At 39.4% G+C, this 24,906-nt stretch overlaps 1 protein-coding gene across 3 annotated transcripts in view; it reads left to right on the top strand.

The window, feature by feature from the left end:
• Positions 1-24,906, top strand: part of LOC139799598 (glypican-5-like) — a 338,529-nt gene that overhangs the window by 72,801 nt on the left and 240,822 nt on the right. For all 3 annotated transcript variants that reach the window (XM_071751698.1, XM_071751697.1, XM_071751699.1), the window contains exon 3: positions 6,555-7,249. In XM_071751698.1, coding sequence (XP_071607799.1) covers positions 6,555-7,249 — 695 coding nt within the window. The remainder of the gene's footprint in view (positions 1-6,554; positions 7,250-24,906) is intronic.

Genomic DNA, 24,906 nt, shown 5'->3' with positions numbered 1-24,906 from the left:
TTTCAAAAGCAGGTTAATGAATGAATGGATTTCAGGTTATGTCTGCAAATGCAACATAACTTGTTTTGCACTTATGTTCTTTCTTAAGGTTAAAAAGCACCCTGCTTCTCCATGTTGTTTTATGATGCTTTTTGAGCTCTCGTTGTCCTTATTATTTTAAAGATATTTAGAAGATCATGGCATATTCAACTAAGAAGAGCTTTGAATTTTATTATGTCTCATGTAGATGAGGTGTGACTTTCTGCTGTGTGCATTCTCCTCTATGCATCAAATTCCTAAGAAGAACAACTTAGATTCTACTGCTGCAAAATATTACTATGTTGTCCTTTATCTTGGCAAACTGTAAAGATGCATAAGATTTAATGGATTTGAAAGCATTAAAAGGAAGCTATTGTTCAACAAACTGTAGCTTTCAGTCATCCTGTAACTCCAATAAATGCAAGATGTTGAAGGGAAAGGAGCCAAATATTAGTGTGGCCCTAAGAGAGCAAGCAAATAATGGAGCTACTTAAATTTGTCATTCTTCTTTCATGATTGCACTCAAATCTAAAATATACACAGATGTTATTTCTGTATAGATAGTTTCAGTGTTTGCTTCTGCTCTTGGTTTATTGAGCATTGTTAAATGTTTTCAGTAATGTTTACAATATAATGGTTTCCTTTTCTCTTTTTAGTTCGTGGGGTTTAAAATTGAAGTTGAGCATGCATTGACTGAGTTGAAGGAATTGCTCCTACAGCAGAGAGCCCTTGCATTACCAGTGTCTTTACCTTGTCAGTCCTCTGGGCAAGCTTGGAGTCACCCACAGAAGTGTAATGGCAGTGACTTTCCTTTCACATCTGCATGGTGTGCTTTGCACTCAGCTTTGACTTTTTTTTTTTGAAGACATAGGGGATCAAACAGTAGACCCACCTTGATTTCAGCTGCTATGTGACAAAAATGATCCTCTGTGCACAGAGGTGTCTGGGACTTGGATTGATTTGGAGTAAATGGTTCCCATGCTACCATTCCTGGGTTGGACCTGGGGGGAGAAAAGAGTGTGGATTAGGGACTGATTCATAGTCCAGCAAGTTGGAAGTTGTTTAGCCTTTCCTACATTGGTTACAGAATAAAAATTGATAGCTTGTGAAGTTCTGGTATAACAGAGGGAAGCAAATGAAATTTTCCTGTGTATGACTATCATATGACAGTCCAGATTTCCTTGGAAAACTCCTATCTGTGTGTATTCCCTGAGATCATAGCTGCTGACCTCCATGCACTCAAAGAAACCTGGAGTTTATGAGATGAGGGCAATCCTGAATGCAAGCTCCCACTCACTTCAGTGAATCCTATTTTTGAGGTTTTTCCTTCAGGCTATGTTTCCATGTATCTGGGAGCCTGAAAAAATAAACCATTCCTGAGAACACACCCAGTAATTTTTTTTGGTTTTTTTTTGTTTGTTTGTTTGTTTGGTTGGTTTTTTTTTTTTTTTTTTTTTTTTTGTTTGTTTTTTTTTTTGTGGCAAATTGATGTGTGGCAGATTTGAATCTTTGATTCCTTTCCTAAGGATAAAGCTATAGAAGAAGGGGCCTGGACACAAACTTGGAGAGCTGCTTCACCTAGCTGTGCTAAAATAGAAGTGACAGCAATTTAAAAGCACAATAAGCTGTTGCTGCTGAAGGGAGTTAGTTTGTGTCATCTTACATGACAGGAGGAACCAGTCAATGCTATAGTTTATATAAATTATAAAATCTGCTTATTCTTCCCACAAATAGACCTCTAGGTAGTGGAAAAAATTGAGGAAATCTTTGGAAAATGCTGACACTCCAGTACCGGGCAGACTGACACATACTTCCTAAATTTGTATCTCCCTGTAGCACAATTCTTTAGCAAATTTCTCTACCAGAAACTCTGAAATTCTGCATCTTCCTCTGACTTATGGGCTTAATGAGAATTAAATCCCACTGAAGAAATCAGTGCTGTCATTCTGGTGTGAGATGTCAGGAATGCTTTGTGGTTCTTTTTGCTTTAGGTGTATGGAACATAGCTGCTGTCTGGTTTAGAAGAACCCATCCTCTGTGTCTGAATGGCTCTATTTCTGTCAGAAGGAAGCTAGCACTCCAACCTGTGACACACTCATGATGAAGAGGCATGGATGCTATGCATGCAGAGTAATGTTTTTTATCTCTTAGACACAGCATAATATAATTTTCAGTGTATGTGAATGCTAAGAGCCAGGTGAGAATCCTAGCATGGTGAGTGGTTCAGTGCTGCCTGACCTTTGGAGCATCCAAACCAGTGTGGCACTTGGTCATAGCTGGGCTTGTCTCCAGAAGGGCATTTTCAAACTCCAACAGTTGAGATGTGAAGTTCCCAGAGGTGAGCTGTATTTGATCAGCTGTCTTGGGCTGTCACAAACACCACTGAGGTGTCAAGGGCTTTGTGAGTGTGTAATAAACAGTTTGCACAAAAACCTTCTTCTGAAGGTGGTGGGGCCAGACTTGAAGTAGTTATTGGTTTATTAGTTCAAAATCCAAAGCTGGCTCTTGCTTCACTCCACCTGTAGTCTTAAATCAAAAAGAGGCTTTTGAGGCTCATGAGAACAAACAGTTCTCTACCTTCCTATTTATTTCCATGCTATAGAAAAACAAGAAATATATTATGTCTCATCCAAATTCTGGATGATTTTGGTGAGGCATCAGTTGTTCTGAATCAATGTATTTGCAAGTACGTTGTATGCTGCTGGTAGGGGGGGTGCAAGCTGAAGGCTGTGAAAGATGAAAGATGTTCCTCCCAGTGAGGCTTAGAGTTAAGTTTTTGGCAAGTTCATAAATGTCCAGAATTTTCTGTATTTGGCTGCACAGATGAGCACCTGCTTTTTTTTTTTTTTTAGATAATAGCAAACCTTCCTTGAACTTTGCAAACTCCATTCCTAGAAGCTGCATTACAAGTGCATAATTAATCATCTTTAAACTAAGCTGCCTACCCAAGTGCAAGCTGTACATGGTTACAAAATTGTTTGACTGCATAAAACCCTGTTATCTCTAATTAAAGGTCTAAGAATATTCAGCTTATCCTGTAATTTGATTGTCTCAATCGTGTATAACAATGCAAAAAGACTTCCATAGTTCCTTTCCAACCATCACTACTAGAGTGCCTGCAAGCATGGAAATTTTTGTTCCACCAGTGGTGGTAAGGATGCAAATGATACCTTATGGGTCTCTGCAGCACATCTACAATCAGACATTTTTGCATCATGCTTTGGATGTTATGGCTCTTTTTGCAGAAAGAAGCTATATACTATTTTTTGCACATTTTTTGTTGTATACAATAGAAAAGAAATAACAAAGAAATAACACCAAAATATTTCTACTTCATACTTGTCTCCGAACAATGCAGAATTTTATTTTATTGAAAGCAGAATTTCAGGGTTAAAAGATATGAAAATGAAAGGCTATGTGGTTACAACTTAGTATCCCAGGAAGCTGCTGAAGTCTGTTTCCTTGGGATGTACCTTGCCACTGCCAGTTTTCCTCTCATCTTTCACTGGCCTTGTTATTTCTTAGGACAGCAGGGGTAGTTGCAATCCATAAAAAAGTTCCATCTAGGTTTTGGATAAAGAGGGAATGATGCCTATGGCTGGGCCTTTATGGGTAGTAAAGGTAAGGCAACAACAGCATTAGACTCCACTGGCATTGTAGGCTCCCATGATACAGATATTATTCATCCTTAACTGAATATCTGTAAGACAGGGTGTCTAGCTGGAGAAAGAAATTCAAACCACTGATTTCATGGCTTGAATATCCCCATTGTCTTTTTAGTATGATAAAAATGGTGTGTAGTTTTCCTCTAGAAATAAATACATAGGGGTGATGTGGAAGGAAAATTCTTTTAATAGCGCAGTAGCACAGCTAAGTGCACTATGGTTTAGTTTGTCAGTGTTTTCATCAGAAATCCAATATTTCTTTTTTTTTTTTAGTTGTAATATTCTGAATTATCTGAAACTTGCCAAGGCATTTATCTGCCTGAGAATGAACTTTCTTCTTTTACAACTGGTGTGTGTTATAAATTAAATCTATAAGAACGTTTAACATGATTACACAGCATTTTGTCACAATACACTTCTCTCTAAAATACATTCTGCAGTTAACATCCTTATCTTCTTTCACTACTTCTATCTTGCCTTTATAAATAAATACACTAAAAATTTTCTACTTAGGTTAAATGAGCAAACATTATATGCAAATTATTACAATTTGTCACAGTCACACAATGTTTTTGGCACATAACTTTGCGGTTAATACTTCTATTTTATAAACATAGTTACATAGGTTAAATGAACAAATATAACTTTATATGTAAATTATTACAATGTGTATCTGAATTCTTAATTTCTAGGATTTTATAAGCACTTCCAGGGTATTCGTTGCTGTAACACCAGTGGGAATGCTGAAGTGATTCTCTGGCAGAAGGATACAGTGTGTGTGTGTGTGTAAAATACTGATGATTTAATATACATTGACATATGGTGTTTTATCTGTCTAGTTAAATCAGCCTTTGTGGTAAGGGGATTGTAATGCCTATCATAGCAAGGAAGTTAGTTGCCCAGGGAGATGTATCAGAGGACAGCACTGTGCAGGCTTTTCTACAGAACTTTACCAGTGTATGCTAATCTTGATTTACAGTATTGTATCTGCTCCTCTGCTGAGCTGATCTTTGGGCAACTTCAGTTTGTAGTACATTGTGGTGAATTGCACAGTGATGTCCAGATGAATGTAGAGTAGGATTAGACCCAAACCCCATTATCTGGCCAGTCCTCAGAAGGTATTAAAGTGAGAGGTCTCTTGTTTTGGCTGGAACTACTTGCCTTCCAGAGGAGTGTAAGAATGATTTGTGTAACAGCCTCTTTGTTGTAAAGCTTCTGAACAAAGCATTGGAAATGGTGTGGATTATTGTCCTCTCTGTCACTAAAAAAAAATCTTGGGAACTGATGCCTCCTTTGCCCCATCTATGAATTCTAACCCTCCCATCAGTGTTTTGGCTATACACTATTTGTCTTCTGCAATTTGAAATGTCTTAACCGTGACAGTCCTGAAATTTATTTTTTTAGGCCTCTTGAAAATTGCACAGTTAAAGGAGATAGTGTATTCCTGCATTTTGTAATTGCACTTTGGCTTTGGTTCATAGCAGACTTGATGTCAAGCTTGCCCAACCACTGGCCATTGTCCAGACCCAGCTGTTATTAAGAGGGAGAGAATTTGTTCACACAGCATTTTACCTTCTGCCTTGAGTTGTGCTTTGCAGGAAGTGCCTCTCAGATACTCATCACAAAAGCTTCAGCTTCTGTTTGTGTTCAGTTATCTCACAAGCTTTCAATAAGCTGCTGCCCAACAACTTATCTCAAGTTGTTGCCTGTCAGCTTCTCCTTCCAGCATGTATTTTCTCTGCCTGTCAGCTCTCCAGAGAGTGCCAAGTTTATGGTTTAGAAATCTTGACCAAGTGAATGCCTTATGCTTCTCCACTCTATGAAGTAGATTCCTAGAATCCTTTGTTAGCAATACATTACCTGAAATGAAAAGGTAATGCAACTTTAAACTGTTGTTTGCATGTGTCCTGGTCTGAGACATCATGATGCTGCTTTCATCAAATATTAGGCTGTTAAAACATTTTCAAACAAAGTTGAGAAGTACATCTGATGAATGAGGATCAGCATTTCTGTGCACTGAGATATTCTTCACTGACTTTAATATCAATATGCAGTGTAATCTCATAGTTTTACAAGAAGCTTGAACATTAATTTTCTCCCTTTTAAATGTGGCTATTTTATACTTGTTTTTTGAGTCCAGCACAGTGACTGTGTAGTTGGGTGCATTACAGACAGCTCCAGTTTCCAGTCACTCACCTGTCTCACAGTTCTTGAACTTGCATCACATAAATGTTTTCTCCATTCAGGTGTTCTTCTCTGGAGTATTGTAGGAGTATTGAAAATGTTGCAGTGCTTCCTGTGAGCTGGAAACTCATGTCAGTTGTACAGAGAGGGGTGTTTTGGAAATATGTCTAGTTGAACTGCAGTATTGATGACAAAAGCCATGTTAGATAGACCCTGCCTGTGCTCCCTGAAGTCTGTTGGAGTCTGTCATTGTCCTCTTGGGTTTTGCTCAGGGTGTAGCTGGAATGGGCTGCCCAGGGAGGGGGTGGATTCTCCATCCCGGGAGGTTTTTAAGAAGAGACTGAATGGGGCACTCAGTGTCATGGGTTGGGAACCACAGGGGGGAGTGGATCAAGGGTTGGAGTCGACGATGTCAGAAGTCCTTTCCAACCCAAATGATTCTGGGATTCTGTACTCTTTTTTTAAAGCAAGTATTTGCCTCGTGTGTCACCTTTATTATGGTCATTAAATATTCAGGTGTCTTTAATGACATTACTGATGGATGTTGTATTACCTATTAGTGTACTTATATCACAGATTTCATGTAACACTGATGTTCCTTTTTGGGGACAACATCAGACCCTGCAAATAAGTTGTCAAATGCTTGCTATTAACCTCTGGTTCTTTCTCTTCCTCCCCCCTTTTCAGAGGCTTTTGAGACTTCGCTTCGCTTTGCTGAAAACCACACAAGTTCCCTGTTTGAGACAGCTTACAGAGCCATGGCAAAAGAAGCAGCAGAACCTGTTAAAGAACTTTTTACAGACCTCTCTCTCTACATTCTGGGTGCAGAGACTACAGTGGAAAGTGCAGTATTACGTTTCTTTGACAGTCTCTTCCCTCTGGTGTACAGTCGACTGATTAACCCAGGCATTACAGATTTATCAGAGGACTACACAGAGTGCCTGCGGCTTACCAGGCAAGACATAAATCCCTTTGGACACTATTCTAAAAACATGGTTACAGAGCTGTCAAAATCTCTTTGGGCAAGCAGGATGCTCAGCCAGGCCCTCAGCCTGGGCATTGAAGTGATAAACACTACGGAACACGCAGCTCTCACCAAGGAGTGCAGCAGAGCTCTGGTGAAGATGCAGTACTGCCCCCACTGCCAGGGCCTGACACTTATCAGACCCTGTGTTGGGTACTGTTTGAACGTGATGAGGGGCTGCTTAGCCAGTGTGTCAGAACTGGATGCACAGTGGAGGGAGTATATTTCCACTCTGGAATATCTGACTAATGAAATGGCTGCCTCACATGATCTGGAGATTGCACTGATGGGAATCAGGAACTCCATCAACGAAGCGATCCTGCATGCACAGCTGAATGGACCACAGCTCTCTGCTACAGTAAGTGGTAATTATTTGCTACTCCCATTTATCACTTTGGCTGTTTGATGAATAAGCATTTAAAAAGGTTGTCTTTTTATCAGTTTTGAGTCTTCAACTAGATCTGTAATAGTCTGTGAAAACATTAGAGGTAATTAGCATAACTTTCAGCAAGAGTCTTCTATGAAATGAGAGAGAGGGAAGGGGAAGTTTGTTCCTTGAGAAGCAGACCTGTGGATCAGATAGCTCTGGGCTGTCTGCAGAATCTTCTAAGCAAAAAGATGGGGTTATATTATACTTGATATCAACAATGTGTTTTCATAGTGTGGAACATTGACTTCTGTAACTGTAGAACTGGTGTTTCCCTGGTTTGCAAGCATTTGTAGCATGTGGAAATATTCCACAGAAACTGGTAGGGAGGGGGTTAGGAGAGTGGGTTTCTAAATAAAGGCAAAGAAATTAACTTTTTTAATAACTTTATGGTCCCTTTACTGCTGTGTTGGATGAGATATCAGGAAGGTTGTGTGGGTCTGGAACAAGTACATTTATCATAGAAAAATTGGAAAAAGCATGAAAAAAAAAATCAAACTTATTTGAAAGCATTTATATAAGTAAAGGATAAATGGACACTTAAATTGGATGGGCTTTGGAAGTGGCAGGTTGAGGAGAAGAGATTGGATGGTAGAACTGTCTCTTAAATAATAGCAGCATATGAGTGGCAGGTGTTCTATTAAGGTGTTGAAGATTAGACCAGAAATCATTGAAAAGACAATCAGTGCAGCTGACTACATCTGCATAAAGTAGAACATCACTGTCAGTGAAAAAAAAAAAATAAAGTATCAGTGTGTCCTTAAGCAGGGTAAAGAGTGTCCTAAAAAATGCAGGTAGAACTGTGTTTTGAAAGCAAAGTAATTCTTGCAGGGAATAAGAGAAGGAAATGCACAGATATAAAAATTTAATTTTTCTGCTGGGCTCTGGTCACCTCATTATATAAGAGAAAAAAGAAATACTTCAGAGTGCAGACTGAACCTATGCAGAGGTTCTAAACTAAGAAAGGATTTCATGCCTAGGTTTGTAACCTTCCAAGATACCTGATATCACAGTTCTAGTCAATTTAGAACATATGACAAAGCCATATTTACAGTTAGCAGAATATGGAGATTATAAAAAAGCCCCAGCCAATTCTAGTTATCTTTCACTTCATATTTGTAGTTATTTCAGTTCAGATTGGCTCAGGTTATCTTGAATTTTTCATCAGTGACAACTGTCTGCTGGTTTAGCTGACATCCAAGGGTCAACATAAAAAGCTAAAGATTTGTCCAGGTTGTTGAATGCACAGGATGTCTTGGAACCAACCTGCAGTGCAGAGCAGCACTCTTCATCATGCTAATGTCTAACAGGCAGCATCATAAAGCAATTTTAAACCTAGCACTCATAATGAAGGCTCTTCTTGCACCTACTCTAATCTTCACTCAGATGTTATTTTTATGTGAGTCTAGAAGGGAAGTGAAAATCAAAGTATGCTGTTATTATATGCATTAGTTTTATCTGACTGTTGATACTATTTACATTTAAGCTTAATCTATATAGATTTAAATTTAGATTATTATATGGCTTCATTACTGGTTACACAGATGTAATTAGGAATAAAATTACCTGACCAGACCAGCAGCAAAAATGGACTTGGCAGAAACTGCTTTCAGTATCTGCAGTTCCACAATGCTAAAGCACAATTCTACTTTGCATTTGTTAGCTTTGTAATTTATGTGGACTTTCTTAGCTTGCTGATGGGGTAAACTTAATAATCCAGGTGAATATCAGATTGTTACAGATGAAGTCAATGCCTGTTTTGCTTTTAGCTGATGTGGAAGTTGAATTCCCTCTGAAGTCTTTCGGGCTACAGATTTTCTTTAATGCTTATTCAAATAATTTTATTCAGGTGTGTCTTAGGTCTCAAGAAGTAACTTTAAACCTTTTCCTTCTTCCATTCAGAATGAATAGAGAAAGTGCTGCTCTGTTTGAAACTACATTAATTCCTTTTTTCCCCAAAGTTATCTTTGTTTCCATTCGCTAGCAAAAATCTCTGTGCACAGAAGATAGTTGCTTTAAGGACTGCTCTGTAGGATGGCAAAGGATATTTTCTGTTTGAAAATAAATACTGTATGCCCAGGGTGAGCCTCAGTCTCCAAGCTCCTTCAGTTGTCAGTAGGGTAAGGGTATATTTTGTAGACAGAGCATGTTCCAGTATTTGAGCAAGCGTTTATTCTGATCCTGATTTAAAACTTTCCTGATTAGTTACAGAGGATAACCATTATTTAGAAAATTGAGCCTAATGAAGCAGTATTTCCTTCTCTGAGGAAACGGAAAGGAGTTCAGTCTCCAGGTTCAGGATCTCCAGCTGGAGATGGTTCTCAGGGTCTGAGGTCTGGTTCTCAATTACACCCCAGCCCTTTTGGGCAGTGCTGATGGGATTTGTACCCAATACACTTACTGCTTGTTTTTCTTAGGGGAAAACCTTTCTTTCAGAAAAGATACCTTCTCTCTTCCCTTCATAAAAATGCAGAGACCTTTGTCTGTTCATGCACCAAGCTCTTCAGCTTCTGCAGAAGTAGAAATGTTTAACTTATATACAATTTCTGTTGCAAATGCTGTAATTGATTTCATTCAATTATAAATAATCTATGGAAAACTCATTCGGGAAAGCAGAGAACTCCTACTAATTTTCATTTATCCTGAGGCAGCCTTAATTAATGCACCCACCCTTTTAAGATATGTTTTATGTTTTTTTTTTATAGACAGTAGGGCTCAAAATTAGAGTTCTTTTTTTAGATTGTTGCCTGCCTGGATGATAATGAATAATGGAAAGTTAGATTGTTTTCCTTAAAACAGGGGGAAGGGGTGAAATAAACTAATAAAGCACTTAGGGTACTCTGCTCAAATGAGGTATAGTCTATTATTATAAATTTTTTAAAAATCCCATATTTTAATTCAGAGTGAATGACCTCAAGAGACTGGTCTCAGCTGATCTCATCCATTATAGCCAAGAATTGCCTGATTTGCTGGGTTAGCAGGTGTGAAAGGTCACCTTTAAGATATTAGTAATTTCTCTTCAGATTCCTCCAGAATGTGCCATGCCATTTGTGCAGTGATGCTGGCGTGCATCCAGCTTGCTTAACCTAATGCTGGCCAGACACTCTGCAGCATCAGCAATCAGAATCATTATTTTCTGGTTTGTCTGCTGGAATCTAATTGTCTCATATTGGTAGATGCCCTGACTGCTTCTTGGTGCCAGCTACAGAGACCAAGTTTGTTCACTCTTCCTTATAATTTTTGAGTATTTTTCCTTTTTTTTTTTTTTTTTTTTGTGTGTGTGTCTGTTTTAAAACTGATTTAATTTTTTATGTATTCACTCTACCGTGTTGTTACATTCCAAACCCTGCATTTGTGCATAATTCATGATTATTATTTTTTTAAATTTTTATTCTAATTAAAATACCCTTGACTGAAATGCAAGGAGGAGAGGCAGTTTTGAAATACGTGCTGGATACTGGCACTTCAGGGAAGTGCATCCAGCAGGAAGTGTAACAAATGCTGGAGTCAAGCATTGGAAGGGACCTTAAAGGTGGTGTAGTTCCAACCTCCTCACCATGGTTGCTTGAAGCTTCATCCTACCTGGAACTGCCCAGCCCCACGGACTCCAAATCTGCTTCTCCACTGGGGTGGAAAACACCTCAGTGTTGCAGTTCTGACCTTCACTAGAGCTTGGTTGTCTTGGCTTGCAGAGTAGTTCTGCTTTTTGCAGAAAGGCAGCAATCATCTGTGGGAAAGGTTTCCTGCTGGACAGGTAGGAGCTCAAAAGTCAATACCCTGCTCAGGTACAGATTTTCTGTTAGTTTGGACAATTCATGGCTTCACAGAGCATCATCTCCCCTCTGTGGGACAATGTATTCCTTTTCTGTGTCACAGAAGTGTGATGAGGTCTGATGGCAGAAGGAGGATTCAAGGAAAAGGGGGGATGGCTTTAAACTGGAAGAGGGGAGATTTAAGTTGGACATTAGGAAGAAATTCTCTACTGTGAGGGTGGTGAGGTGATGGCCCAGGTTGCTCAGAGGAGCTGTGGATGGGTCATTCCTAGAAGTGTCCAAGGTCAGGTTGGATGGGGCTTGGAGCAACCAGGGCTGGTGGGAGGTCTCCCTGCCCATGCAGGGGGTTGGAACTGGATGAGCTTTAAGGTCCATCCAACCCAAACCAGTCTGGGATTTTCCTGTACTAGATTATCCAAGCAAATAAATCCCTCTGCCCATTGGTAAGCTCTCTGATCCTGGGTCAGTCCTGGATGTGGTGAGTTGGTACTTGTTCCCCAGTGCTGTATGGATACCTGGCAAGAACTCTGTATCAGTTGCAGTTGTTGGGTCACACTTCAGCATGTTGCAAGCTGTATGAGGCTGCCAGCCCTGCTATTTGGTGCTTTTTTTCTCTACCTTAATTCAAAGGGTAGTGAGGCCACATAGAAAAACCTCTCTGGAACAGAAAAACTCTGTAGTGCTGTGTTGCTGTGTGCCAGTGCTCCTTTTGCCAAGGGCAAGGCAGAGGCAAGATTTTCAAAGAAGAAACATTTTGCCATCTGAATTCCACTTCAGCTTAATAGAAATTGGAATACATAATTCCCCATTGTTCTTTAAACACTTTTCCCAGGTATTGCTACAGCCTCTACTCTGCATGTGGGTTCTTGGGGAATGTGCCTGCCCACAGAGTAGAAAATAGAAAGTGATGTGTGTTAGCAGAAATACTTGGAATGTGGGAAGGCACTCTGTGGTTTTCTTGCAGCAGGAAGTCCATAAGCATCCAGTGCCAATCTTCATGCTTAAGTTACAATGACTTAAAATGTATTAAATGAAGAGAATGTAAAAAGCCACAGACTTGATGTTTTTTGGAACGACCAACTGTTAGACAACACTCCAACATACTCTGGTGTTTCTTGATTACACGAGTAATAAAAGCAAAAGCTAATAAAAGGCTTGATAGAGGAGGATTGTAAAACCTAGAAATGGAGTTTGAGAGAGCTGGGAGGCAACACTGTGTCTAAGAAGCAGTTAAAGACTGGGTAGCATTTGGTTCTTGCAAAATTCCTGTAAAATAGCTGTAGTCTGGGGTCCTGTCTTGCACAACAAATGGGGGAACCCATGTGATTTGTTCAGTGGCATTGAACAAAGAGGCAGAACTAGAAATGAGTAATATTTTTGTTTAGTTTTAATAGGGTATTCTAACAGAACCTCATTTTTTAGACATTGCCTTTTTTATAGGCAGGTGTGATGCAGTTTTGCAGTATCTTGAGCCAAATGGAAGTTGCAGAGATTTGTTTCATGTTACATTTAACTGAAACAAGTAATCCCTGCTAAGAAGTAGTTATAAAACATTTTGGTACTGAACAAGCAAGCTATGTAAGCATTTGCTAAGTCCACTTGGAGGATAGAAAAGGGTATCTGCCTCTGAAAGAAGATACTTGGAATATTCTGAAGTGCCTGCATTACTGTGGTGGGTTTGAGTCAGAACTTGAGGGACATTTGGAAAAAATAAAAAAAATTAAAACTTTTCACCATAAATCTTCTGGTAAAAAGTCAGCAACTTATGGAAGACTTACAGAAAATAACCTGGGTGGCCTGCAATAATTAGGAAGGGAGTAGAAAAAGCAAACTTGATAAATGAAAGACCTAAGGCCCATTAAAATGGTCACCTCTCAGAAAATAAAAGCTTGGAGAAAAGGCTGCCAAACTTAGAACAGCAGGCGATGGATGCACAGTAACCTTGCAAATCTGAAAAGGAAATGGCAGCACTAGGAACAAAATAACTTTGTGCTGAGTGAGTTCACAGCAACAAAGAGTTTCTGCCAGCCAGTAATGAACTACTTGATTAAAGACATGGAACAGTATCATAAAACACTCCTGGAGACTTTGGAGAGCACTCAGAGCTGAATTCAGGTGCTCCCTTCCTGCAAGTTTTCCATTTCAAATGATCAACACCAGCTGTCAATAAGAACCATACTTAGCAAAGGGGAAAGCAGTATATTCATTTTCTTGTGGATAGCTTGCTAAAGCACTGTAAAAATGCACAGGGAAGCTATGTTTGTGCAATATTTGCACTAGAAATTGAATTTAAAAGGTAATTTTGCTTTTTACCGAAACGATTAATGGAAACCTTCTCTGAAAATGGAAAATAGAGGAAATGTAAGCTATGATGAGGTATCCACAAATGATCCTGAAGGCACCAGAATGTGTCTGTCTTTTCCTGCAGGTGTGATCTTGAATGACACAATCACTTTTGAGGGCATGACCTTGTATATTTTGCTGTCAGTTACATGACTGAGTGATGTACACTCAGTTAAATGAATGTACATCAGGTTCAAATCTCTTATGAATCCAGGGACTGGAGGAGAGCTTTTAGAAACATGGTGAATTGCACTGGAGTCGTGCCTTGTAATGGGAAAAGGTAAAAGAATGGTTTTCAAGGGGTTTAGGACATGTAAAAATATGCCTACATTAAAATTGTGGCTTATTTCTCGTGGGCTTCATATTCTTTAAGGTACTGCTCTCATCTTACAGTTGGTTATGAATGAATTTTTTAAAATGAGCAGTGGAATTATATATCTAGAATCAACCGAATTTCATGGAGTAGAAGCATCTAATTCTTGTAGTTAGTTTTATAACTCTTGCCACGTGCTATTTGCTTGATTTAAAAGCATTTTGACACTTGAGCACTGTAGAAGTATTTCTGGAAATAATCATTAAATTGTTTAATGCATTTGCCTCGTTCCCATCTGTTGCAAAAGTCCTCTGGAGAATTAGAGCTCATGTAGTCTTGAACAGCTCTTTAAGGGGATGCAAGTTGCTTTTTGGCCTGTGTTTGGCTAATGAGAGTTCTCTTCCATGCAGATGTTTGATAACCAAAGAGCAGCCTGATTTCCTGGTGTTAAGTATCATCTCATCTGTAGTGGGGGAGCTGCTTGAAATTTGCTATTTATGTCAAGATGAAGGAGGTAAAAATTAAATACGTATCTTCCAAAAATCTAAATTATCGTTAATCAGAGTAGCAGTGAAAAACACTGTATAGTACAGCTACAATTTGATTGGGTATGAGGGACATTTGCTGGGCATTATCAAGCTGTCATGTTATTTGACTAAAGACAAAGCTAAGAATTTTGTTTCACACAAATTGCATTTCCTTAAGGTTGCTTTTACAGAAGTGATCACTCATTTGGATGTGCCTGACCCTCCATACCCAAAGGCATTCCATCCCAAGTCACATCTTCCCTCCCAGCTGCTTTCTGACTTGCTGCTGATGCTGCTTAACCACACTGTTAACAAGTGATCAATCTGGTGTGGGAGAGAAGTTGTTTTCTGCCTGGTGGATCAGTATTGAAGTTGTACTTCAGTTCCCTAAATCTTGTGTTTTGTGTAAAGGTGTAACCCGGCAGTCTCATGCTATCATTTCCATCAGTGGAATCGATGGATGTAGCTATTTAGAGCAGCTCTCATTGTGCTTAACAATTTGTGGCTAATTACTGTGATTAAGGTTCTGGGAATGATAGTGATAGGGGCTGCTGCCTTCTGACAAAAGCTTCAGCCTTTCAGAGGAATCACAGCACCCTTTTTTCCCCCTTTTTACAATTAAGATACACTCATTTGGCTTAGTCTTATTGCCAAAGTGCTTGTGGAAGACATACTGGGTGTTTCTGTGTTTGTGGTTCTAGAAATGCTGTTAAACTAGCAGGTAGGTGAGTGTTTGCAGGTGATTTTGTTTGTTTGAAATGGATGAAAATCTGCTTGCTTTGGATCTGTCTTCCAAGTTGGACAGGCATGTGCTAATGCACAGTGTGCAGCCATTAAGTTATCCAAATGTAGAGAGTAAGGATAGCAGCTTAAATAGAAAGGCAAGAAATAGTAACCTACTTTCAGGCTGAAGCCTAAATAGTGTAGTAAAAATTTGTTTTTCACTTCACATTAGGGCTGCTATTTTCATTTATGGAAAATAATTAAAAGAGGTGATAGATTCCTGAAAAGTACATTTTATTACCTCGTTGTTATTTTCTTACCTCAATTTAACAAAAGCAGTGGTACACCATTGAAATGAATTCTTAATTGGTGCTTAAAAGTGCATGGTTGTTGAGGCAAGTGTCCTTTGCCCCTGCCAGGAACATTTAGGCTGCCCCTCTGATGGTACCTGCTCTAAGGACTGACCTTCCCAAGAACATTAACGTACACAGCTCTCTGCTTTGCTTCACTCCTTCAAATAAAGCTGCATCTTTTTTAGGGTGTGGGTAATCAGGTCAATTCTGAAAGGTTAGTTCTTATTTAGTAAGGATGAGCTTAGTTCTATTATAGGTTGAAAATTATTTTTTTCAGAGGGCTATGTATCTGCGTGATAATTTTTTCTCAAACAACTGAAATTTTTCAGCCCCTTTTGGTTCCTAGAGAACTAGTTTCTAGGAACAATACAGTTAAGTGTATTTTTATTAAGGTAATGAAAAGCAAAACCCAAAGTTGCAGCCTCTGCAAAACTCACAGTCAGAATGGTGCTTATTTTCAGCCTGAAGATGAAAGTGCTACAGGGTATATAATGTTTGGGTCCTGCTTGACTTTAACCCCATGCTGTATGAGGAGGAGGATGTTCCTGTGTGGGTCTGGTGGCAAAATATGAGCTGCAGAACAGAAGTCCTATCAAAATCATAACCATAAACCTGCCAAGACATCCCAGTTTTCATTTCACAGAGGCAGTGTTGTCACTGCTTAGAATACAATTCTGGTGTCAGCACTTCACCATTATTACAGTTGAAAGATGAAGGACATAAATATGGGAGTCCAGGATTTTGCTTGAATCACAAGACAATCGATGGTTGGGATAATATTTATGGAAATGATTATGCTCAAGATGACAGATGATGTACTTAGTGTTTCAACAAGAGTTGTGTACCCTTTATTCATTGTTTCTCTACTTCTTTATTCTGTGGACCTATTGTAAGCCTCTGAAACTGATAATTTTCTACTACAAAATCCATTGAAACTACAAAAGAGAAGTTAGATGTGCAGGGGTTTTATAGGAACCTGATTTTCCATATTGTGGATTTTGGAGCTGGTGTGCTTTGGAATTTTGGTACTTCTGGTTTTTGTGGGTAATTTTTGGTCTTAGAAATTAACAAGGCATCAAACAATGAAATAAAGTGTTGCTGGGTTGGGGTCCAGGTCCTGGTAAAAAATGCAGCTCCAGCATATTGGCAGCCAGACTGCTTGTTATTCATTGTAAGGCATCTAGCTCTGGGAGTGTTAGATGTTTGACAGCATTGAATAGATTCCAGTCAGCCATACAAACTACCTCCAGTGAAGTGGAAAGAACCATAAAATTGTTTTAGCAACAGCTAATTCTCTTGAGTCTTTTAAGGCTTTTTTTTTTTTTTCCTTTTTTTTTCTTTTTTTTTCTTTAACTGTTTGGTTGCCAGGAGAGGACTTGCCAATTCAAACAGAATATGTTGCCAGATTGGTTGAATTTTTTAATACTATTTATGAAAGCTTTTCATTGATTTTGCATTTAGCACAGCTTAGGATTTGCAGAAAACAAACCATCCAGTGTTGTTTTTTTTTAACAATGGTACCTTTTTTTGAATTACAAAAACTGAAATATAAGAAAAAATATTTTTTGAAGTGTCTTTAGTATAACTTCCAATTTTATTTTAATCAATAAAGCATTTGGGTGCTACTCTGTTAACTTATAGATATTTCCCTTCATGTCCCTGCTCATCTTTAGCTGTTGAAATGACACAGGCTTAGTGCTGCAGGGTTCTTTTACAAGCACCTTGGGGACTTGTTTTTTCAATCTTCAGCTAAAGATGTGTTAATTCCCTCATCTTTTCTTAATATGAGTTTTTTTTTTTTCTCTCCTGAATAGCCTAGACTGTGGATTCAGTGTGTGAAAGAACAGAAAAATGTGTCCTCACCTGGCAAATATTTCATAATACAGGAGCTAGTTGCTCATAATGTGCTATAGTTCAGCCTTTAAGAAAAAGCCAGGAACACAAAGTGTTTAAATAGCCTGGGAGAGACAGTGGCAAATAATTTCAGAACCAAGCTCTTTTTCCTACTCTGAAGTCAACTCAACTATGTCAAACCCTGGAAAACTCTGGCTTTTTGGAGTATAAGGAGAAGATGGAGAATAAGGAGGTCCTCAGCTGTTTTGCAACTTCTTTGAAGGGATTTAAAGAATCAGTAACTTGGGTAAAACAGATCCAATTTTTAACCTGAATCCAAAGCTTCCTTCTGCTGACAGCAGATGGGCACATGAAATAAGAGTGAAAAGCAAGTTGGTTCTCTTGTCACCTGCCAAAAAAGGAGGCTGCCTCTTCTGAAGAACTGTCTTATATACACTGGAAAAATTATTTTTGTATTCCATCCAACTGAGTACAAACTTTTCCTTTCCTCTCTTGTTTGCATAATTTTCCCACAAATTATTTAGTTAGCTTAGCATGAATTGGAGTAATTGAGGTAGAGTTGGTTGTACAATAAAGTGTCAGCAGCACTGAGCACATCTGCCTGGGCTGGACAAGGGCTCCAGCAGCTCACGAGAAGAGCCTGGAAACAGGATCCTTGTAACTCCTGGGATATCTGTGTGTGTATATAGGAGATGAGGGAAAGCCTCTGATTTTTATTGTGATTCTGTAGACCTTTGTTGTTTGTCATGAAGCTTTACTCATTGTACTTAATTTCTTTTTCTCCTAGTACATCTACATTAAATCTTCAGGCCTTTTACTTTAGTCTTCTTATGTCTATATGACTCAGAGAAGTCAACACAGGTTATGTAAGGAAAAATGTCATGATAAACCCTAGTTATTGAAACTAGACTTGCATTTAGAGAAGGACCTGCCTTTTCATTTAGGTACTTCAGTCCTACAGAGGAGGGTGTGGACTTTCCAGGGCTGCACCCCTGCTTCCTGCAGCTCCATGACCAAGCAGAGCCAGCAGGCATCTTCTGGGAATTTTCTTTCCTCTTAAGGCAGCAAAATTTTGCTCAGAGAAAAATCTGTCATTGGCCTAGAGAGAGGGATGTGCAGATTTTGTTGTCTGTGACTTCTAACAATGGCTTAGGTAGATAAAGTGTTGGCTTGCCTACATCCCTAATTGAAGGTACCTTAAAATACCTGATCTTTCAAGTCAGGACAGGGCCTGAGAATTTGGGCAGTTATATATTTCATCTGAGTTGCTGCAAGCAGTCAGTGGGACAGCTTGTTTTTACCAATTGTTAGGGCCTCTCTTCTCCTGAACTGAAGCAGATCTTGGTGGCTCCAATATCTTTATTTACAAACTTGCTTCATTCTATGCCATCCCTGTAGTAATTTCATTGGAAACAAAATAGCTTAATCCTCTTTAATAAAATTTTGGTGTTGCTCCAGTTGCAGACTTAAAGCTCATGTGCTTGTAAGGCATCATTGGTTCCCTTCAGGGAGACATCTGTGCTTTCTGTCTGGGGTTTTCTTTCTGATTTAGTCAATACTTCTGGTTAAAACCTTCACTTAATAAGATGGTTTGGTTTGAATCACTGCTGTGATTTCAATATGTGGTGTTTACCCTTCGTTCTCATTTTATTCTAACACACTTGTATCATTTTAATTAGAAACTATATATTTTTATAAGTAAATGTGACACTGCTGCCTTCTGTGGAGGTAAAAGGAAATAATTTGTACTTCTCTATAAGCCTTTTCTGCTATTTTTAATGTGACACTACACCAGAAACTTGAAGAGCTTGATGGATTTTTATTGATTTTTCTGTACTGAAAGTAGAACCACAGCTGCTAACAGCAGAATTGCAAAAGAAAGTGACAGTGAAGGAAAGCAGAGAAGGATATCTGTGCAAAGTTGGCCATGGCTGCCTGCTGGAAGCCTGCTGAGATGCTCTCCATCCTCTTCTCAACAGGGCTGGGCAAGGAAATAAAATGGAAAAGCTCTTGGTTCAAGATAATTGGGAGGTTATGGACCAGTTACTGTCGTGGGCAAAACTTACTCAATTTTGGCAAAACTAAGTTATTGCCAATCAACAAAGCATTGGTAGGTGAGAAGCAGACAAAAACTAAAAGATTCCCCCCCCACTCTCCCAGTGCCCACCTTCACTTTTATTCAATTAAGCAGCTAAATGGGGTAGGCCTTCAAAAATAGTAAGTTGTATCTGAGCAAAGCCCTGATTTGTGGCTGGAATTCATAATTTATCTTTTTGAATTGAGGGGCATTGACAGAAGCCAAAAAGTGGTACAAAGAACTGAAATAGTGATTTGAGGCAATGGAAATAATACAGTGTTCCAAAATTCAAGTAGAAAGTGTAAAGAAATCTTCAAAGGAAAATAAAATGAAGGGCCTGCTGGTAAGGGGAAAACATTGCTTGGATTTAATAGCATTTTTTAATAAAGCAAAAGTATCCCAGTTAGAATGGAACAAGTGATGGTTCAGAGATTTTAATTTGTGCAGAAAGAAGGAGAAAAAGGAAATGAGTCCAAAAGAGCTAACAAAATAGGGAAAGATTTGAAAGATGTGAAGTTGAAGGGAGTAAAAGCAGCGAGGAAATTATACAAGAAACTGAGGCAAAGAATGTGGAAAAAAGCTAGAAAAACAATTACAGGGACATCCCCCCTTGTCCTCTTTGTTTGAATCATCAAAGAACTGCAGTGTGTTTTAAGACAGAATAAATGATGATCATTTCCTCCTGACTGTAGGCAGGTACTAACAGATGGTGTGGGCTGGCTGCTTTTGCAAGGCACTAAGAAATACAATCTGGTTTCCCATGGGTTAATCTGTGATTTTATACAATGGAGATGGCATGAGTTGGGTCCAGAAGCAGCATGGCCATGTTTCCAGGTCTTAGCAACTTGAATTGCTAAGTTCAAGTTGCTACAGCTGTGCTGGGTCTGGATGAAAGTCTGAAAGTCTGCATGGTGCTGAGCATGGCCAGGTGAATTTACCAAAACAAAGCAATACTCTCCTTTTCCTTTGCTGTGCTATCAGCTCAGTTAGTGGCTGAAAACATTCCATGTGCTGGGTTTGCCATGATGCCCTGTAGCTGTCAGGGTGGACAGACTTCTCCAGAGGAAGATGACATTCCTGGTAATCACCTCCTTTTTTTGTTAGTTTGGGGCAGTGATGGGGATTTATCAACATCCATATTGTCTCTCCTGTTTGGATACTTGTGTGACTTCAAGCTGATTTTAGCCAGGTTTTGCCTATGCTAGAGGATACCCAGAGGCAGTAATGTGTCTGAGTTAGCCTGATCTGGGTGTTCTGAGTTAGCCTGATCTTCCACACCCATGACAGCAGCTCTGCTCTGTCTCTCTTCCCTTTAATTGGTTCAGAATGTTTTACAAAAAATCACTTTTTTTTTTTTTTTTTTGTGAGGTATGGGATACATTACTCTATGCTTTATTAAATATACATAATCAATAAGCACTTCCAAGCTTGCTCAGGATATGCCCTTGGTTCTGAGGCTTCATCCTTGATGGAATTAAGAAGTCACCTTCTTGCAGGATCAGGCCAGGAAGCTGCTTCATTCATTGATAGGCTCAGAGTTTCAGTATGAGCTTAATTCTTCCTGGTGGTTTGAACTGATGTTTATCATGATCTTAAAGTAAAAAATGGCTTGTTCATCATGGGTAAAGGTCACCAGTCCCCAATTCACTTTTGAGACTGCATTTAGTGATCCAGGATTTCCAACTTGTAAGAAGTGCAATACACTTACAAAAGCCTTTTCTTATTCCTCCCTACTCTTTATGAACCCATGAAAATACTTCATCACAGCTCTACAGTATAAATAGACTTCTTTGGAGTGTGATGTCAAAATAAAAAAGTTCTATTAAAACAAGAGGGATGTTAGCAGCTAGGTTTTTCAGAGGAGGTTTAGTCTAAGTACATTTCTGTTCATCTTTGAAATGCTCATCTTTTAGTGCAGAAATTCATATCAATATTGTGAAGTTTTCAAAGAATGTGTACACATTCACAGTCCTAGTGAGGATGAGTCCTCTGAGCCCTGAGTACTGCAGTGCTAATTCATGTCACCTGAAGCTTTGGTCTATGCAATCTTTGTGTGCTTTCAGCCCCTGGAGCTTTATAACCAAATTGCAAATGCCTGGATTAACCATGAAGAAATAATATACCCAGTGGGGCTCAGCTGGGAAGGAATCTGCTGGCTTCCCAGCCCTGCTGATCCATTGTAGAAATGACTCTTGTGTCACCAATCACAGTGTCAGGCTCAGCTAAACGTTTGGATGTATATGCCAAACTAAACTCACTTATGTTTAGAAGTAAACATGCATCCAGATCTGAATTTTGTCCCTTGGAACCTCTTGCAGAAATAGAAGCAAGCTGTTTGCTGCTCAGAGTTTTCTAAGCAGGGTTGTATTGTCCAAGTTGTCAGTACATGGAAAACTGGCAAGAGATTTAGGGAAGGTTGCCCTCATTTGAGCTTCTAAGTTAATATTTGTCTCGTGCATAATTTTATGCTCCGATTCAGTGTCTTCAGTGTGATCTGTGGATGAGCAGCAGGACTGGAAATGACAGACCTACTTTTGCAGTCTAAAAATGTGTGATAGATTTTTTGCTTTGTAGTTCTCAGGTGCTTTGTCCTCCTGCCATTCAAGTTGAGTTGAAAGCTGATGTTTTCCACAGCTAGGACAGAATGTATTGGATGTAATCACATGATGCTATAGCTGGAAAAGATCCTCAGAAGACATCTAATCTAGCAGAAGGATCAGCTATACTTTTATTTGTTTTATGTTACTAACCTAATGGACCAGAATAGTACTTATGGAGAGCTGGTACCAGGAAAGAGGTAATTTCTTCTGTAGTTCTACTTGTATTATTCCTACCTCTTCCTGTGCATCTATGATCTAAGTTAGACTATCTGACTTAAAATAACTGGTAGAGTCAGCTGCAGGTACCTGGTTGTTAACCTGAGATGTACAGAGTTTTAATGAGAGTTAACTTGAATTTTCAGCTCTAGATATAATTGGTTCTTCTTTGATACTTGGCTGAAGAGCTGATCTGGCAATCTCAAGATTCAGAGATTATGTTCCCCTCGAATTCCTTATCAACAGAGGTAGCAGACTGGAACTTTTTCCCCTCCCCCCTTTTGAGCTTTGGGAGATAGCACCTCTGGGTTGTGAAGGTCAGAGCTGGAGAGCAAGAATCAGCTCATGTTGTCAAGAGGCAAAAGCCCTCCACTTGCCTTTCCACTGCTGATTACAGTCCCTTAGGAGATCTGTTCTCCACAACATCAACTTCATCTGAGTCTTATATCCCCCAGTCTCTTGGCAATATGATAATATGTCCAAAGTTACTCTTCAGAAGGAGACCAAGAGCACACATCAACCCCCACTGGGAGGCAGTGCCTGAATTTTCCTCTTTTCATCAGTTCCAGCAGTACTCAAACTTTGCCCTTTTTCCAGCTGTAGCATTGGGACAGTTTTGATTCTCTAGTATGGAAAACATGTCTCCATGTACTGATGTCAGAAAGGTAACCAATTTTTTTTTCCTGGACTAAAGACTGCTTGACCTGGCAGCTGAATGACCCAAAGACAGAGAAATAGTGGAAAAAGGAAATGTCAGATCAGAACCCCTGAAGGTGTCTGACTCACAAGGACCTGACCGAAGCCATATAAGCTGGAGAAGTAATTGTCTGCAAGACAAAGAATTGTCACAAGACTCTCCTCTTTCCTTCTAATTTTTTCTTCCATTCAGTGCAAATGGCTAAACTTCAGGGAGAATTAAGGCTAAGCAATGCAGTAACACAATAGTTTTAAAATGACAGTGAATAGTGCAGAAAGTCTTGAGGGGATATATATCTAGGGAGATGATTTTGACACCAGTATTCCCTCACCTTTGAGATCACAGTCACTCCTCCCATAAGATTCCTGGGGGAGGATGATGAAAAAATGGTGATCCAAGCAGCAAAGCTAGCCAGCAATCAAAAAAAAAAAAAAAAAAAAAAAAAAAAAAAAAAAAAAAAATTACACTTTTATTTTTTAGTGGCTGGGGTGGGTTTTTTTTGTGCAATAAGGGGAGACTGAGACTATAAATATTAGCTTGTCATTGTAAGGTCTGAGTGGTTCCAGTTTTCCCTGTGTATATTGTCTGTTTGTAAAGTGTTTTATGAAAGGTTAGGGAGAGAACAAGAAAGTCTGTGCCTTCCTGGTTTTCTGCCAAAGACTTCATGACCACTTTTGCCTCATAGCATTTGAATTTTCTTGAGACAGTCCTCAAGACAGTAAATGCTTTTACATTATTGCTCAGTGGTTTTTCCCCACATTTCTGAAAATAATTTCTGAGGAGAAATCCTCCAAGGAAATATGCTTGCTTTATTAGCAGGAGGGAAATGAAGTTTAAAAACTTGCCAGGATTTTTCTAGCCTTCAAAGCTGGTTCTGCCTTGCAAGGTGTGTGGGACAGAGCCCAGTTCCTCCCAGTTCCTCCCTCCCACCCCTGCCCTTGCAGATGGTCCCAGGAGTGAGTGTCTCTTCTTCAGCTGTCTTGTCCCACTGAGCCATTGCTGCAGCTGGGACAGGAGGGAAGGAGTTGCAGTGATGGTTTTCCCAGAGTTCTTGAACTAAGCAATTTCTTGCAGTTATTCAGAAACTGATAGTCTTTGACTATAAAGGCTCACAAAGATGTGAGTAATGATTAGAAAAATTATCTCTATTTTGTAAATGATTTGGTTCAAGCAGTTACTTCAGAAGTATTTTTCTAAGTACTCTCTTGTTTTCCTTTTGTCTTAGAGGTTTGAAATTTTAAAATGTCCAAAGAAAATTTATATATTGAAAGCATAAACTATCCAATGCTGTGTTACTGTACTTGGTATTACCTTCATTTGCTAATGCTTCATCACATGCATTTGGTTCTTTGGCAGACTGAATGGGAGAACCTGACTTTCACGTACTCTGGTATTTTGCTTGTCCCTTTCAGAGTTAAGGACCAATAAAGTGAGAATACTTATGGCTTCTTTTTAGGGCCAAGTTCCTTCAACATGTTGATCAGGCCACTGATTCAACCCCTAGCACTTACTGAGATCAATCTTAAAAAATAAACAGAACTCGGGGAAAAGAGGATTGCTTGGCAAAAGACTGATCTAATATTATGGATATAAAAACATAGGACTCAATTCTGCAAGGAATTGAGTATCCTGGCCCCAGTTCCATAAAGCACTTAAGCATAGGCTTAATTTTTAAGTATGTAGGAGATTGACTGACACCTAGAAAGGGTCAATCCTTGACACTCCACGTGGAGCAAGGTTTGGGTTGCTCATGCAGTTGTTCCCCAGCCCATGCCCAGGGATGCTGGAAGGGCAGAGCCCTGGGGATGTGCTGCTGCCCTGGGCAGGGTCTGCAGCCCTGGAGAGCTCTGCAGGAGGAAGGAAAATATGTGGAAATGATCCTTTTACACCAGACATCTCCACCCAGCAAATTCCCAACTCTCTGGTGAAGGCTTTAGTGAGCAGTCTCTCTTTTTCCTGAGCTAAGCTCTTGTGTGTAACTACTCTGGGAGTTGTTCTCTGCTGGAGGAACAGGCACTCTCTCTGCTTCAGGAGGGGTGAGGGAGCAAGTAGAGGGCTGATCTGTCACTCAGCTGTCAAGCATGTTGGCATTCTCATGATGAATTAGGCTCT

Source organism: Heliangelus exortis, chromosome 9, assembly GCF_036169615.1.
Source record: "Heliangelus exortis chromosome 9, bHelExo1.hap1, whole genome shotgun sequence".
Taxonomy (NCBI): domain Eukaryota; kingdom Metazoa; phylum Chordata; class Aves; order Apodiformes; family Trochilidae; genus Heliangelus; species Heliangelus exortis.
The sequence above is the reverse complement of the archived record's forward strand: the minus strand, read 5'-3'. Positions and strand labels throughout refer to the sequence as shown.